The 17,602-nt window shown below is 50.3% G+C and overlaps 1 protein-coding gene and 1 long non-coding RNA gene across 2 annotated transcripts in view; both read right to left on the bottom strand.

Annotated features, from left to right (window-relative positions):
* Window positions 1-17,602, bottom strand: part of LOC121100199 — a 55,748-nt gene that overhangs the window by 25,972 nt on the left and 12,174 nt on the right. The window lies entirely within an intron of this gene.
* INAFM2 (InaF motif containing 2) lies at window positions 4,883-7,720 on the bottom strand. Its single transcript, XM_040620462.1, has one exon. It carries the CDS (start codon window positions 7,501-7,503, stop codon window positions 7,045-7,047), a length of 459 nt encoding a protein of 152 aa, XP_040476396.1. The 5' UTR covers window positions 7,504-7,720; the 3' UTR covers window positions 4,883-7,044.

The raw sequence follows: 17,602 nt of genomic DNA, 5'->3' as shown, positions 1-17,602 counted from the left end.
CGGGGTCAGTACACCTCAGGGAAGTGAGGGATGGGTTGTCAAGTCTACTCAGCCTTCCAGGGCAGTGAGCTTCCTTTATGCACCTGGGGGAGTCGACTGGAATTAAGAGCCTCACAGAGTGACCCTGCTCTTACTGGGGTGTTTTTTGCCCTCAGCATCTCCCTTAACTCCACATACCAACTTTCATAACTCAGCATTTCCTCTTTTCCTCCGTTAACAGCAATGGCGATCTCGTGGACTCCCACCACACTCTTCGCTCGTTATTTTCCCCAGAATCAAAACTCCCTTGTGGCGTTTGCTCTATGCCTCCCAGAGTCAAGGTTTTTTTCGCCCAAAGGAGCAGCATGACTGTATTTTCTTATGGTCAAGGGACAGGTAACTGGGGACCCCCAGCTATCTAACAAGGCACTAGTGTGGAGGGTTTGACCACCAGTCAACTCCGGCCCCAACCCTGGCCTCAGGGACGGGAATAACAGGAAAAGATGGTACTAGCCACCCCCCACCCCCAGAAAAACCCCACGAAGGAAATGGCTAAAATGCCCATGGCTGTCTATCTCTTCTTATTTTGGGGACTAGGTCGGGAAGGGGGGTGTCAAGGAAATAGGAGACACTAAAGATGCCACTTCACTCTGCCTCTCCAGTCACTTATCAGTAGCCACAGACCCCAGCAAGCAGCTCTGAGTGAGGCCCGCCCCGGGGTGACCACAAGCTCAGCGAGGGGAGCCCCCGAGGCTGGGAAGGCAGGGAGAGGAGCTGCAGCCGGCGCAGACCGAGGCTGCTTTCTCTCAAGCCTGCCGGCCTGCGTCACAACCTCTCATGAAGCATCCACTTGACGCCGGCGAAGTGAAACAGCACAGACCTGGCACCAGAAAGAGCAAACGTGGCACGCACTGCTCCTTTTAAGGACCGACTCGAGGAGCAGCAGGCCCCGGGGCAGGAGGTGAGGCCAACACAGCAGTACCTTTGTGGGAGGGGAACCAGGACTCTTTCAGGCCTGTCCCTTCTTAACGAGCTCTCCAGGGCAAGTTCTCCCGGCACCTTCAAAAATAACCAATAACACAGGCTTTTTCCCTTTCTCTTACAAACTCTGGGGATACGGTGTTTCCTTTCTCCCCAGCAGGGCGGCTGGCTTCAACCAAGAAGAAAGGTCAAAAGTCACCTTGTAGCCATCTGTCAAAACATTAATACCTAAACCCTAAGTTACAGAATCAGAGGGAAAGTCTGGGCCAGCGGTTTTCAGATTTTAGTGTCAGAATCACCTGGAAGGCTAGTTAAAACACAAAGCTGGGCTTCACCCTCTGAAGCTCTCATTCAGTTGGTCTGGGAGGGGGCCTAAGACATGGCAGTTCTACCAAGTTCCCAGGTGATGCTGACGTGGGTGGTCTGGGGACGGGGTGTTTAATGTCTACTACCTGCCCCTTCATGTCTCTTTCCAGGCATCACTTAGCCCAAAGGGACAGACATTTGAAACTATATTACCTCCTAGGTACACACGGTACTTTGAGTCCTCAGATCTCTAAGCCCTGTCACATCGATTCTCCTTAGTTGCTCTCACGAATTCCCATTGGGTTAGAAGGAAAAAGTGGGACCCTAACCAGTGTCATTACTGAGTCTGCAAGTTTCCTATTTCCCAGTTCAGGGTCCCTTCCGAGAGCACACAGCCTGCCCCCCGCCACCCCCAGGTCCTCGTGATGCTGTGAGCTGGCCACACACAGAGAGGCTGACCGCCGTGATATAATCCTGCCCAGACTACCAGCAGGGAGCTGAGGTGGCCTCCAGGTCACAAGCTGGGCAGAGACCTCCACTCATGACTCTGAACACGGACGTAGCAGAGAGAGGGAGACTTAAAGGGAATGACTTAGTAATCCATTTGAACTGCTTTTCTGGACAAGTCGGTTTGGGGACTTTTGAGGCCCACCTGGCACACTGCAGGCACTGGATAGTTGGATTAATGGTAGTGGTTCGCGGAAAATATTCTAAGGGAGGTTAGAACCATATCGCTGTTTAACTGATAAGCTACTATAAAAGCAGATTCTTGAAAGAAACAGGGCAGTAACAAAGGTAGATTCTTGTTGGCATGACTAAATTTCTTGAGGGCGAGAATTGTGTGGGAATTTTCTGGTCCCTTATAGTAACTTAACAAATGTTTGTACGATATATGGAAACTGTCTGGCCCAGGTGCTCCTTACTGACCGGGCGGCTCAGGTACACGGTGTAGGACTTGGAGCCGTGGCTTTCTCTGCACTGCTGGAGAGCCTGGTAGAGTCTAGGTGTGTGGTTAAGGGGGAAAAATTGTTTTTGTGTTTTTTAAATTAGCTATTGGAGGGAACAAAGAGTCTAACATAGGTTTTCTGGCAGCAGAAACCCACAAGCTATGTCAACAAGTAAAACAGATGTGACCAAAAACTGTCCATAAAGCAGGTATTTTTATAGCTCAGCATTGGGCCATAGGGCCAGGACAGAGGGGACAACGAATGGGCCACACGTTCCACGTTGCCTCCGTTAGGCACCGCGTGGACTTCCAGTGCCCGGAAAGAACAGGCAGGCCAGGCCCAAGTCCTTCACCTCGGAAATAAAGAGACTGTGGGCAGAACAGCTGGTGCAGCTGTGGTCTGCTGGGGTTCTCTTTAGCCATCTGCTCCCCTGAACCAGACTGTGGGCTCTGGATGTGGGGACACAAGTGGATTATGACGGCGACACCACACTGATACTGAACATGGAGGTTCATCATCTAACACAATGATGAAACCAGAAGACCGACAACCTCTGAGCACCTGCTACCACGTGCCAGGCGCTGAGACTAGTGCTGGTCCCGCGAAGCGAGCAGAGCTCTTGTGGTCCCTGCCTCCACTGAGGGAGACGAAAAACAAAACAAAACTATACAGCTGTGGCCCTTTTGTTATTGCACTGCAATTCCAGAAATACCTCCATTCTCTGCAGACAGGAAGGGGAGGACAATCATTACCCCTTTTAAATAGCTGTGGTAGCCCTAAAGCTTGGGACCTGACCTTTCGGTTCCCCTTAAAGAAACATGTAGAAACAAGTAGATGCTCTCCACTCAGCATTTCAAAACAGGATATAAATACTCAACTGAAGCACACAGTATCTTAGAATTCCCTAGTGAAAACTGAAAAACAAGGTGGACAGAAAAGCTTCCCAAGCTGTGGTCTCATACTGTGCAGAAATCTAGAGCTGTTAGGAAGACAAGTATTTCTTATGCTTAACACTTCAGAGAAACACTTCTCTGCACCTCAGCATCATGGGGGAAAGAAAGGATTCCAACACAAACTCAGTCTAAACAGTTTAGCAAACTCCTGATCCTTCACCCTCCAAAACTTCATTTTCAAGAGAGGACGATCTCCTCCAAACTCAGGCTGCTGGGGAGTGAGTGCACACAGGAACTTCTGATAGAAGTAAACACCTAGAGGGGTGCCTGGGTGGCGCAGTCGTTAAGCATCTGCCTTCGGCTCAGGGCGTGATCCCGGCCTTATGGGATCGAGCCCCACATCAGGCTCCTCTGCTGGGAGCCTGCTTCTTCCTCTCCCACTCCCCCTGCTTGTGTTCCCTCTCTCGCTGGCTGTGTCTCTCTGTCAAATAAATAAATAAAATCTGTAAAAAAAAAAAAAAAGTAAAAAAGCCTAGAAACGATCCTGGTAGTCCAGGGGAAAAGCAGTTAAAGGAAAGTAATCCCCCTCTGCAGAGACCTCTCCTTCCCGACGGACAAACGGACAATTTTTCAGCTAATTTCGAACCCGTGAAAATAAAGCTGTTCCGACCGCGGCTCCCCACCAACCTGGGCCTGTTCTGAGGGGCCAGTAGTGCTAGTGCCCTTCTCAGCGGCCAGAAGACTCTTGCTGCACACACTGCCGTATGTGTCCAGCGTGTGAAGCCGTGTGCAACTGCAAAAGCCACATGTCACCATCTACACAAAGGGGGGGCCGACGAGAAGAACCCTGGAAACTCTCTTACTTCCCTTCTTCTCTGCCTTACCAAACCCTCTCACAGAAAGCCATTGTGTAGGCTGAAGAGGGAAATAAAAGAAGGGCGGCCTTTTTCCAGGCTCCCCTGCAGACTACAAGGTGATGTAAAAGCACAAAAGCTACCCCCCAACAGCTCTGCAGAAGTGCAGGCCTCAGGGGGCCCCACCGACACTGGCTTCTCGCTCCGCTTTGTACTGGGCAGCATTGTCTAATAATGAGCTCAGCTCAACTGTGGGCCGTGTATTTTGCAGCAGAACTAATCCCTCATATTTTGCTGTTCACCCACATGTCTTTTCTTGTTTGCTTTAGGGGGAGGAAAAGCCTCACCTATGAAGCAACCTACACCTCCTCTCAGCCCTTTGGCTCTCTCGCCCGCTCCCCTGTAGACAGCTCTGACCAACCCCTGCAGGTACAGCAGTGCGTCTCTCCAGTGTTAGCCCTTCTTGAACTGTCCAGGGGCCGACGGTTTACCGGCGAGAACACTGATGCTGTTAGGTGGCTCAGCCCCGCCTCAGCTCTCGGCCAGCTCCGTGTTTGTAAATTTTTGGGGGGTAATAACTCTTAATATGTATACTCACTGGTCCCTTAGCTTCCCAGCTAGACATCTGCCCAGAATCCTTTAAGAGCAGAACCTTTTAAAGATTTTTAAAGGTTGGTAAAAGGTGGCTGAGCTAGACATCACTGCTCGTCTGACCTCATGACTGCTTCCCGACTAAGAGGCAGTCCTGCCGCCCTTCACTAATCAGTTCTGTCAAGCCATCGGGCACAGCAAACCTCAGGGCGATTGCTTTTTCTTCCTACACCTATTCATCCATCCACCACCTCTCAGACCATCTCTTCTTCCAACCTCTACTCCTTCCCCAAGGAGTACAAAAAAGAAATGGTCAACTTACACAGGCTTATGGAGAGTTCTTAGAATGTATTTTTGTTCACCTGAAAAATAAAACTTTTAAAAAATATACAGGACTTTTTGAGGACAGGTATATCTTAAATGGCTGAATTATAAATAATGTCTCTGGTCATGTTCACAGCTAGAGCTGGAGCTAATGTCCCAATTCCAGTGAAGGCTTTAGAGTCAGGAGGCCAGCAGCTGGACCTATGAGTGGTCTCTCTAGACTCTTTGATCCATCCCAAAGTGGATTCAACAGTCCAGAATGCAGGGATGGGGACAGGGGACTGGACTCCCAGATGTCCTCCTGCAAGTTCAAAGGATTCTTGGAATAAGAGATCAATTTACAAATTATTAAAATATAGGACTAAAAATTCACACAATAAATATAAATTACAGGCTATTATTGAAGTTATAAAGTGGCATTTTATGTTTCTTCCCCACCCCAGACCCCCACCAAAAATTTAAAAAGGCCTCAAAGGCTTCCTAATGACCAAAGTCACATCAGCTGCTCAGAAATCTCCTTCAGCCAAGACACCTTGGCGGTGCTACCAGCCTGCTCCTAGGCTATGACAGCTCATAGAACAGAACATGGCTTAAAGCAAGACTTGTTGTCCTGTAAACTTGGATCAGAGCTAACTGGAGTGTAGGCCAGAAAACTGGAGACAAAACTGTTTTAGGACTCAGGTGGATAAGTTTTTGTCTTTTTTTTTTAAGTTCCTAATTTCCCAAAAAGGAAACACTAAGGGGTTTGATATCTTGTCACTACCCACACTCAAATGCCTAAAAGCAAGTGGCAGAAGGAAATGGAAGCCAAATTGAGGATGTATAATTCTTGCTGTCCCAGAACTATACAGATGTCACTTCCCTTGGTGTTTCTCATTTCCATCGAAGTATAGGCTACATATAAGTAGGGTTTATCAGGAAACGTAAAGACAAACCAATGTAATTTTCCCACGGCTGGTCTATTAACTGGCTATCAAAGCACAATCCTGAGCTTGAAGCCCACCTTTAGCCCTTCTGGTTCTGTAATACAACTCGAAACCAGAAAACGTGCTCAGAGCTCTTGTTTCACAACAGATTTCACCCTAATAGCAGGGCTACACTGTCACTACAGACTCAGGAAAGAGGGAAGGCAAGGGTGATTACTGGAACAAGACAAGATCTTGAGGAGCAGAAGATAAAATAAAAACACTTGTGAGCCACTCTACTTACAAAAGCTTGCTCTTCCTAAGAGAACTCTCTCTGTGAGGAGAAGGCCAAGGATTGAAGCACAGAGGCATTGCTCTTTCCCTTCCTTCTTCCCTGGCCCATATCCAGATACTTAGGGCCACAACAGGAAGCCTCATCCCTGGGGGCACTAGGGTGGGAAGAGGTGGGGATTAGTTCGTTCTCCACCCTCCCTAAACTGCTTCTAATTCTCCTAAGGTTTTCCACTGTCCTTTCAAGTCTAAGGATGATTATACTCTTTTGGGTCATAAACCTATCTTTCTGAAATAGGGGGAAGAGAGTGGGTGGTGAAAAAAACAGTGTTTGTGCCCTTCTGGCTAGCTGCACTTTGGGGGCCAGCAAATAGCCCTTGCACGACCCCATCAGTGGGTAGCTACCCAGGGTTGTGGGAGGATACGTATAGTTCTGTGTAATTATAGCTTCTAGTGCATATGTCAACAACTATATACAGGGATCTATAAATTAAATGCATCTGTGGCCACTGCAACTAGGTTGACGTACCTGAGCTCCACTACTTTTGGTGCCCTCCTTGCGAGAGCTTCAGCTTATTAAAGAGCCCCTATAGCTCCCTTCTTCCCCTGAGTCTTGGGGGAAAGCCCGAGTCACTCCTGCACAGAGGATACACAAGAGCTAGCGGCGAAAAAGGGTTCGGAGCTGGGATCTCCCCACCCCTCCCCCCATTCCCTTTATGGCTCAGGGCCCTGGCGCAGCACGGTCCTGGGAAGACCAAACACCGAGCCCCCGGCGAATCGTGGTCCCTTGGCTGAAGATCGGGCTGCAGGCCACCCGCTCCCGGGGCGAGCTGGCGATCTTTGCCGGGAAGGGAGGGCGTTCACTCCCGTGGGGGTCACTCTCGCGGGCTCCCCGCCCCGTCCTGCTGCAAAGTCCTGCCTCCGGGCTTGGGGAGGGGAGAATGGTTCCCGGCCGACCCTGGCGCGGAGGGGTTCAACGACTCCCCGGCGCCGCCGCCGCTTCCTCCTCGTCCTCCTCTGGCCCCCGCGGCCGCTCCAGCGGCCCGGCCAGGGGACTGTCAGCAGAGGGCTCGGGAGGCATGGGCCGCGCCGCCTGCAGCGGGGGAGCGTCGCGCGGTGCCTCGCGGCGGGACGACCCCGTGGAATTGGGCCCCGCCGCCGCCCCCGAAGTCCCGGACGGGCCGGTGGCGTTGGAGCCGCCGGGGGGCGGGCCGGCGGCTCCCCCCGAGGTCCCGGCGCCCACCGGCTGCCAGATGAGGCTGTAGTAGACGGCGAGCACGATGGCGGCCAGCGACACGGAGAGCACGTAGGCGAACACGGTGGCGAGCCGGACCCACTTCTTGTTGGTCTTGGCCGCCATCTTCGCCTTCTTGTCCCCGGTGTAGGTGGCCGGCTTGCCCCGCTCGGCCGGGGCCGCGTCGCGCTCCTTCATGGGGGGGCCCCGGCCTTTGCCCCGGTGCTCCACGGCCCCGGCTGGAGGGGGCCTGGCGGCCTGCGAGGACTGGACAAGGGGCGGCCCGGCGCCCTCCGCTCTCGGCAGCTCCGCGCTCCGCCGCCGCTCCTCACGCCGACCGCCCGCAGCCCTCCACCGCGTCGCTGCAGCCGCCGCCGGGGCCTGGACCAGTCACTGCCGCCAGCGCCGCCGCCGCCGCCGGCCCGTCAGCTGCTTCCCCGCCGCTGCCACAGCCACAGCCGCCACAGCCGCCCGGCTCCGCGTCCCCATCCGCTGCTGCCGCCGCCTGCCCGGCCGCCGGCCGCCCGGTCTCCAGTGGCCGCGCGGACGGCGCGCTCGGCTCCAGCAAGGCTCCCCCACCTCGCGCGCCGGCAACAGGGGGCGGGGGGAGCTCTGCTGGGGGCTGCCTCTTAAAAGGGCGACGCCGGGGTCCGGAAGTGCCGCGCGGGGAGGCGGGCTTCTGCCGGGCGCCGCGAGCCCCGCCGGGATGCCCCGTTAGGAGAGAGTTAAAGGAGGCTGGTTCTTAAAAGGGCAACGGCGCCGCAGCCCCGCGCGGGCTGGCGCGGCGAGGATGGGAGCTCCGGGCGCTTCTTTAAAAGGGGAACGGCGCCGTTTGGGGCGGAGTGCGGAACTGGAAAGGGGCGGGGAGGGGCGGTCTGAGCAAGGAGCTGTCAACTCTGGCGCCTCAACCCTCCGCTCCAGACTGTCCGAAGTGACAGGTGGAACAGCAGCAACGGCTGCGCCCCCCAGGCCTCAGTATACCCCCCAAAGTGGGGGTAATAACACGCTCGTGCTCTCGGCTTGCGCCCCGCTCCACGTATCTTCGGAGCGGGTCTCCTGGACCGCTTCACTCCTAGTGGGCCTGGCCCACATCCCGCACAGGCAGCTAAGGAGCCTGGAACGCTCACTGTGGTCACAGCTGGTCGAGCTCCCCTCCCCCCGCCGCCCCATCCGGCCCCGCCTGGGCTCTGGGGCTCTGCTGAAATCTTCCCGATCCCCTCCCTTCTTCTCTTAGAGCCCGGGTCACGCTGCGCAGACCTTTCAGAGTTTCTGGGACAGAACCACATGCTAAGCTGTGGTTCTCCAGGCTCGCCTTCCATCTTAATCCTGAAATTCGCAACAGTCCCAGATCCCGCTGTTGGGGGGCTTCCGACTCCCAGCTTTGGGCTTGATTTGGACTTAAGGACCTGCACTGAACCGGTGGCTCTCAGAAAATTTCCCCTCTCTGATTCCCTCTGGACCTCAGAGTATGGGCTGTTGTTCCACCCCACCCCCAGACCCCCTTCCCTTGTGAGGTTTGTCCTCCCTAGGGTCGGGTCGGGGCTGACATCTCCTCCCCAAACGGAGTCTCAGTAGCCGCTTTCTCCCGTGCCTTCCCAGTCCTGCCCTCCTCTCTCCTGCCTTCTGTTCTCCCCCACTCCCTCTGTAGAAGGCTTTCCAGAATTTATGGTTCCCTCCTCCTTGAATTTTACTTCCTGTGTTCCCAGAGCTGGGTGTGCGGACTGCCTGGGTGTCTTAGTGGGTATGTGAGACTGTGCCTGTGTGACGGTGTGTGGAGAGAGGACTGTGGTGGTGATGGGATCCTGTGTGTGACACACCCTCCCTCCTTCGTGTGTGAGCCTGACTTCTGGCTCCTGACTCTGTGGGACAGGACCCTCTCTGCCCTTCCCATTTTCTCTCCTCCTCCACAAGAATCTTTGCCTTCCAGACACCCCTCCCTTTATAAGGAAGCTCCTCCCCAGCACTCCTGCCCTGCTACCTCAGCCGGACAGAAGTCAAGGGCTACCGGAGCTGAGGGTGTTGATCAGCTGCTTAAACCATGGCTGATAACTCAGCCTCTCTCTCTCTCTCATTCCTGAGATCCAGGTGTGAGCGTGCCACTAGCAGTGGTCAACTGGATGCTATCTCCAGGAATAGCCGATTTGCCTTTGTACTTTTTGAGAAATTTTAAAGACATTGGAAATTTGGAATGTTAATTGTCTTTTGTGGGAAAAGACAACCACTCCTTCCCCATCCTGCTCCCAGGTTGTCTAGAGCTCGCCCAGCAGGATGGCCTGTTAAAATCTCTGAATTGTCTCTGGATGTTGTCCTCTCTTCTCTTCCCTACTTTCTGGTCTTCCTGGCAGAACTGATCAGATCAACTATACCAAGGTGAATTATTTTGAAAGATTCCAGGTAAGCCCAACCCTAAGCCTCCTTCCATCTTCTGTTTTGAGTGTGCACCATATTTCTTCTGTTGCAAAGTAAACTTCTTTCTTCTTACTTGGTTCCCAGTGGGGTAGGAAAACAGCATGTCAGTCTTTTCTATGCTAAGGAATAAATATACTCAAAGCCCTTATTCAATTCCTCTCACCCTATTCTTCTCCAAACTAAACAGTGCCAGATTCTTTAACCTGTCATCAATAAGCCCTATTTATTATCTGGATTTACATAGTGTCTTTTACCCTAGGAACTCAAAATGCTTTCAGATATAATTGAGCCTGGTCTCCCTGGTGCCTGAGCCATTAAGAAACCATTAGTGTATTCCTGTTGCAGGCAACTCAATGGCCCCCTAGTGGCCTGAAAGTGAATACGCTTCTCTAAGTGCCTCTTCCCAACTAAGGGTAAGCAGTCAGAGAAATCAGAAAATCAAAGCAGCTTGGGGCCAGAATGGGTCCCAAAGGTCATCTTTTGTTAATACCCCCAAGGGCCCTAGGACCTCCTCCACAACATCTCTATGGAGCCCTCACCAGCGGCAGCTAAAGAGTATCCACGATGGTGAACCTTATTGTCTGCTTTGTAAGGCAGACTTTTCAGCTTTAGACAGTTCTGACCCCTTATAACGGTATCAACATCCTTACCCTTATTATGTGCTGGCTCCAGAATTAGCCCTTACATTCATCATCTCATTTGTCTCACAACGATCTATCGAGTAGTTACTCTTTTATCTCCATTTTCAAGATGAAGAAACAGCCTCAAAGAAGTAACTTGCTCAAGGTCACACAGCTAGAAAGAATTCAAACCTGAGTCTTTCTGACTCTAGGGCCTTAGGTCCTGATCCCTGCTCTACTCTGCCTCATAGGCAGAGATGAAATTTGTCTCTGTAGGGAGGGTACCCTTGGATCAGGGCAGAGGCACTCATTCTTTCAGCTGCCAGGAGTGTTGGCTACTGATGGCTCACAGCTCCCACTGTCTCTGGAATTGCTCTCCGATGCCAAAGGAAGCTGCCTCTCTCTCAGCCTATGAAACCAATAAATAAGGCCCAGGTTGCAACAAAACCCAGCCAGAGATGTTCAGGGGCCTGCTAGGGAAGGAAGAGGGCTCTACGTGCAAGGAGCTACAAAAGTAGCCAACATGTATTGGCAGGAGCCAGGAGAGGATATATAGGCTGGATCCATGGGGAGCTGGATCGGAATATGAGGTTAAAAAAAGGAGAGTTTATTGGTATGGGAGCACTCTCAGGCGAAACAGGATTTAATACCCTGACAAGGATCTTGGGAGACAGGAGAAAGGCAATGGCCAGCCAAGTGAAATGGAAATGCCAGAACTGCCATAGCAGAAGATGGAAGAAGGCTTCAAAAAGCTCCAAGAAGTGAGCCCGCTCTGGTCGGTACTCTGTGTAAGGCCAGAAACCCGCTTCAGTCCTGCAGGAAGGCCCAGAGGATACTCTGGTTATCAAAGCAAAGAGGAACACACTGGGAGAAGCTCAGCTGGGCTGTCCTCTGTAGGCCATGGCTGACAGCAAGAGGCCATCACAGAACTGGCTCTTTGATAGCGATGGGGATGATAGGACCACGAAATAATAGAAGCCAGAGGTTGGTACAACTACAGTGGTGAGCCGCAAGTTGGACGCAGTGGTGGGTCCTGACAGTAGAGATACGCAGACAGTGAATAGAACACAGCATCCCTAGGGCAAACTAGATGGGCAGCCAGGAATGGTTTTGCTCTACCCATGCCAGTGGGTCTCAAACCTTTTGGTCTCAAGATCACTTTACACTCTTGAAATCTGACGTCTCCAAAGAGCTTTTGTTTATATGGGTTATATCTATTGACACTTGCCACATTAGAAATAAGACCAAGAAATTTATAAAGAACTTATCAATTAATGAAAAATAGTTAGCCCATTATATGTTAACAAAAAATAGTATATTTTTACAAAAAATAACTATATTTATGGAAGAAAAAAGTTAGTGAAAGAGTGGCTTTTTTCACATTTTTGCAAATCTCTTAAAAGTGGCTTTATAGAAGACAGCTGGATTCTCATATCTGCTTCAATTGGCAATATGTTGTTTTGGTTAAAATATATGAAGAAAATCTGGCCTGACCCAGATATGTAGTTGGGAAAGACAGAAGCATTTTAATAGCCTTTTCACCTAATTTGAGACTACACCAAAACTCAACAAGTAGTATTTTCTTAAATGGTAGTTGTAATGTAGAATTTGAAACTGTATCAGTGAATTCAATAACATTCAAGGCTATTAATCTACCCTGCACTATGAATGGGTTTGCTACCCATGCGTTGTTTTATAACATCCTACTTTGGTCATTTGGGAAATACTGGCTCATCGAATTATATAGATTTTTCAAATATGGATACAATCTATTATACAATATTACAAGTTATATTTGTTAATATCAGAAAAATTTATTGGGGGGCGCCTGGGTGGCACAGCGGTTAAGCGTCTGCCTTCGGCTCAGGGCGTGATCCTGGCGTTCTGGGATCGAGCCCCACATCAGGCTCCTCTGCTATGAGCCTGCTTCTTCCTCTCCCACTTCCCCTGCTTGTGTTCCCTCTCTCGCTGGCTGTCTCTATCTCTGTCAAATAAATAAATAAAATCTTTAAAAAAAAATTTTATTGGAATCTGTCAAACTCATGATACTGCACATACGTTTTCTAAAATTCTAATTTTCACCAAACAGTTCAAATTTTAAAATTAGTCACAAATACTATCCTTTGTTTTCCTCAAAGTGACAGCTTACTTGGTTCGAATTAGAAAAAACATCTGCCAGATAAGTAAGTCTTAATAGCCACAGTTTCTCTGTCAGTTATTCTTTCATGGAAAGAAAGTGTTTAGCTGGTAACTCAGTGGGTCATAAGAGAGACCCGTTATACTTCTGTGCACTACAGTACTTTCCATTGAATAACAGAATATTTATTTTTGTTTTTTCAAGAATTTTTGTTTGTTTTTAAGTCGACTGCACAGTGGAGCACAATGCGAGGCTTGAACTCACGACCCTGAGATCAAGACCTGAGCTGAGATCAAGAGTTGGACGCTTAACCGACTGAGCCACCCAGGTGCCCCTAATAGATTTTTTTATTCTTAAGTAATCTCTACACCCAATGTGGGGCCCGAACCCAAAACAACCCCAAGATCAAGAGCTGCACACTCCATGGAGACCGCCAGATGCCCTGATCCACAGAGAATATTTTAAAGACATATATTTAAGGGTCAGGATTTACTAAATTTTAGCAATTTTTATTGCTTCATTAAGGACATTCTTAAGTGAAACTGACTCTTCTTTCTTTTTTCCCCTCCCTCCATTCTCTCTGTTTCCTTCCTTTCTTCTTTCTGTCTGTCTTCACAATGAACTACCCAAACAGCCTGGCGCCACTGCCTTGCTTTGTTAAGATGCCAGAAGGTTTATTCACCATTGCTTTTGCACTGTCAGTGCAAATGTTTAGGCAGTGAAAAAGGCAAATAACATCTTAGTATTATTTTGACCTTGTGCAGTCTCTGAAATGGCCTCAAGGACCTCCAAGGATCCGTAGGCCACACACAAAATTGCTGAGCTGTACCATGAAAAGAAATCAAGAATGAAAGGCCAGGAGATTGATGGCAGTTCCTCCAGTATAAAGTCACAATACCTGTCCAGTTTCCAGACCTGATTCAATTTTCAGATCTAGAACGTGTTGCCTGAAGGAGAGGTTAGGTCCCAAGGAGGAAGGCTTCTGTAATACCATGGCCATTCAGCCATGGTTCCACTAGTCCTTCCCCAAAGGGACCCATGGCCATTTACTCAGGTAACAGTACACTGGGGAAAGTGAAGTGGCCATTTTTTTATTAAAGATTTTTATTTATTTGAGAGACAGAGAGAGAGAGAGAGTAGGAAAGGGGGGAGGGTGAGAAGAAGCAGACTCCCTGCTGAGGAGGGAGCCCGATGTGGGACTGGATCCCGGGACTCCGGGATCATGACCTGAGCTGAAGGCAGTTGCTTAACCAACTGAGCCACCCAGGCATCCATGGCCAAACATTTTTTTTTTAAATATTTTATTTATTCAACAGAGATAGAGACAGCCAGAGAGAGAGAGAGAACACAAGCAGGGGGAGTGGGAGAGGAGGAAGCAGGCTCCCAGCAGAGGAGCCTGACGTGGGGCTCGATCCCATAACGCCGGGATCACGCCCTGAGCCAAAGGCAGACGCTCAACCACTGTGCCACCCAGGCACCCCCATGGCCAAACATTTTAAGGTCATGCAGTGTTTGAATTATATTGATATCTGTGGACCTGAATCATCATCCTGGATCCCCGGAGAGTGGCCCTGGGTAAAAACATGTATAGGCTCATGGGCTGTAGCAAATGTTGGTCAGAGGCCTAGAAAAAGCCATACTGGGGAGTTGGGAACAAGAAGGTCTTGGAGAGAGGCATGTGGATGTATCCATGAGAGTGAGCCCGAAGTATGAAGATCTGTATGTTGCATGTTAACGCTCCTCTGAGAGCCTCCCCCAGAGGAGACACTAATTAACCAAGTAGATAGAACGACTTGGCTAGCTGATATTTGCCAGCCTCTGTCATCAACCACTCATGTTGGCACAATGGGCACATGAATAAAGTGGCCATGTTGGCACAGACGAAGGCTACACGTAGGCATATTGTATATGGTGGCAAGGGTGGTCCAACAAAAGGGGCTCCCACTCACCAAGGCTGATCTAACAATTGTTGCTGCCAGATGTTCAGCCTGCCAGCCACTGATGGCTAACCAGCCACTTGGGAACAAGATGACTACATTGGACCTGCTCTTCTCTGGAAGGGTTGGTGATTAATCTTGACTTGAATCATCATATATTCCAGATAAGGATTTCTCTTTCCTGCTAACGGCCTCAACCAGCACCATTCCCTGAGGGCTTAAAGAGTATTTCATTTACTGACATGGAATCTCACACAGCATTGTATCAGAGCAAGAGTGGGCAAAAGATCATGGAATCTTCTGGGACTATCATGTACTTTGCCACCCACTTGAGCTGACAGAGTAAAAGAACAGTCTTTCAAAGGTGCAGCAGAAGGACCATTTTAGAGATCATGGGACACCATGCTCCAGGATGAAGTGTGTACCCTATTCAATAACTATAATATGGTTCCATTGCCCAGTGGGTATGATAGGTCTAGGAAACAAGGGGTGGAAAGAGGAATAACCCCACTTAATATCACTCCCAGTGACACTTTTGGAGGAATTTGTGGCTCCTATTCCTACAGTTCCAGGCTCTCTAGGTTTAGAGAATCTGGTTCCCGGATGTAGAACCCTTCCACCAAGGGACAGAACAAGAATCCCATAAACTTTAAGTGTGGCTGCTTTCTGTCCTTCAAACTCCTTGTGCCAGAAGACCAGTAGGAAAAAAAAAAAGAGTCACATCCTTGTAGAGATACTTCACCCTGATCCTTTGGAAGAGTAGGTTTGCTGCTACAGTGGGGTCAGGGAAGAATATGTGTGGCACTCAGGTCATCCACTAGGGTATCTCTTGGTACACACTTGTCCAATTTTGATAGTAAGTGGACAAATGCAGCAGCCTGATTAGAGGCTCATATCCCTTAGGAATGAGGATCTGAGTCATTTCACCAGGTAAGCCAACCAGACGCATAGGTGTACAAGTTGACGATAAAGAGAACCTAGAACGGGTGATGGTTGGGGAGTGGGGGACGCTGAATATCAGTTATGTCACCAAATCAAGCTGCAGTAGTGGGAGCTATAGTGCATTCCATTCATGCTCCTGTAAGTTTCCCAGGGAAAGCAATCACCAGAATCCTGGAGGAGTTATTCCAGGTAGAACGAGCTTGGCATATGAAGCAAGCAGGTCTGAACTGGGCACAGTAGGTCCTGCTATGGTCGCTATGGTGCACTACCCAGATCCTGCCTTTGGGACAAAGAAGCTTATCCCCCTGTTGCCAGAAGTGCTGGCTCATGGTGGCTGAGAGATGAGTCTCTCCCCGGGGAACTCCTTGGGCCTGACTTCACGAACCCTTCCTGGGGATAATCTAGCCAATCTTCAAAGGCCCAGTCCTCTTGCCTCAGTTGGGGCCATCTCACTTTGCCTCTGAAGGGTCATCTCAATCCTACAGCTGCTTGTAGAGGTGTTCTTTGTGGTGACTACATCGTTGATCAATTTCTACCACCACCACCCCAATCCTGATTCCTTCCATCCCTCAGGTGCGCTGTGTTGCTTCTGAAAGCACCTCCCAGTAGATTTCCCACAAGCAAATCTCTGTCTCATAATGTTTCATGAGAAGGCTGACCTAAGACCGTCACCTAAGATTCTAACCCTTTAGGACCCCAGAGAACAAGTCTAAGCGTCTGAAGATGAACCTCGTGGACCACTGGTGTCTTCCATGCTGCCGTTTTCTCTAACAGTCCTCACAGCGTGCTGTGTGCTTCCTCCATCCTCGCTGCCCTTCACCAAATGTTCTCCAGCGTGTGTGTTTCCCCATGATAAAGCACCCTAAACTGAGGTTCCCAAGTATCTCAGTTGTGGTCTGACATGCATGCCAAGAATGAGAAGGCGCTAAGTCTTTCTCGGTTCTTGAGCCCTGGCTGCAACCAGAAAGCAAGGGGGAAGCTCTTTAGAAATCCAAACTCCTCACCTTCCTTCCCTCTCCCCAGCCACCCATCCCAGGTCCTGGTTCAGAGGGTCTGGTGCAGCAAGTTTCACAGTGTTCCCAGAGCTTCCCAGGCCATGCTGAATGATAGCAAGATGGAGAATCACTGGGCTCAGTCCTGCGATTCAGCAGCCCGAGAGTCTGTCCGCGTAGTTAGCAGCCTTTTCACCGGACTCATATGGAGCTGGCTGTCAGCGAAAGCCCTCAGTTTTATTCACACATGCTTCTGCTAAGCCGCCACTTCCCCACCCTGTCCTTGTACGGCTGGTGCCTTGGAGCCAAGCCCGGATCTCTCAGTTAGCCCTGTTCATTCTACCTTGTGAGGTTCAGGCTGCGGCTCCATCCAGCAGCTTAGGACGTTTTGGGATCCCGAGTGTATCTCCCAACACATTCCCTGTCCTCACTGGCTCCCTGCTTTCCACAAAGGTGAGGGGCTTGCTCACTGTGGCTTTACCCAGGCCCTGATGAAAAGGTGGACCAGCACAGGAGGAAGGACAAAGCCAGCTGACAAGGTCAGCTCCGAGGGCATTCCTTATGCACCATGCCCACCTGGAGAAGGACATCATCCACCTTCCTTCCATCACACTCATAAAAACTGGTCCGTCTCACAGAGAGCTAAACAGAGGCTGAGAAGACCTCTGTTTAGCTCTCTGTGAGACGGACCAGTTTTTGTCTCGCGTCCAAGACCATCCTGCTGGGGTAGGGGCCCGTCTTTCCTGCCATCTGCAGCTCTCGTCTTGACGTTTATCACCTGTCAGAGGAAAGGCAGGAGAGAAAAGGGACGAGGCTGGCCCTTCTGAGTAGAAAGAGAAAGATTTTTAGAGTCGGAAGGAATCTGAGAAAGAAGCGAAAGCTTAATAGGTCAGGACGCGCAGGTAACTTGCCAAGATCTCACAGCAAACTCTTGCTCTGGCTGAGACTAAACTCTGGGCTTTTGAGGATGGGCCCAGTGCTCACTCAGCTATACCTTCAGGTAAGTTTGATGGCACGTCAAAGGGAAACACATGGGGGGCACCCGGGGCGCTCAGTCGCTTAAGCAGCAGACTCTTGAGTTCAGCTCAGGTCATGATCCCATGGGACGTGGGATGGAGCTCTGTGGCTCGGAGTCTGCTTGGGTTTCTTTCCCTCTTCCTCTGCCTCCCTCCTTGCCCTCACCCCCTTGCACGAGCTTTCTCTCAAATAAATAAATAAATAAATAAATAAATAAATAAATAAATAAAGTCTTTAAAAAAA

The sequence above is a fragment of the Ursus maritimus genome, unplaced genomic scaffold (assembly GCF_017311325.1).
Source record: "Ursus maritimus isolate PB19 unplaced genomic scaffold, ASM1731132v1 scaffold_35, whole genome shotgun sequence".
In the NCBI taxonomy this organism is placed as follows: domain Eukaryota; kingdom Metazoa; phylum Chordata; class Mammalia; order Carnivora; family Ursidae; genus Ursus; species Ursus maritimus.
Note: the sequence above shows the minus strand (reverse complement) of the source record. Positions and strands in the feature narration are given on the sequence as shown.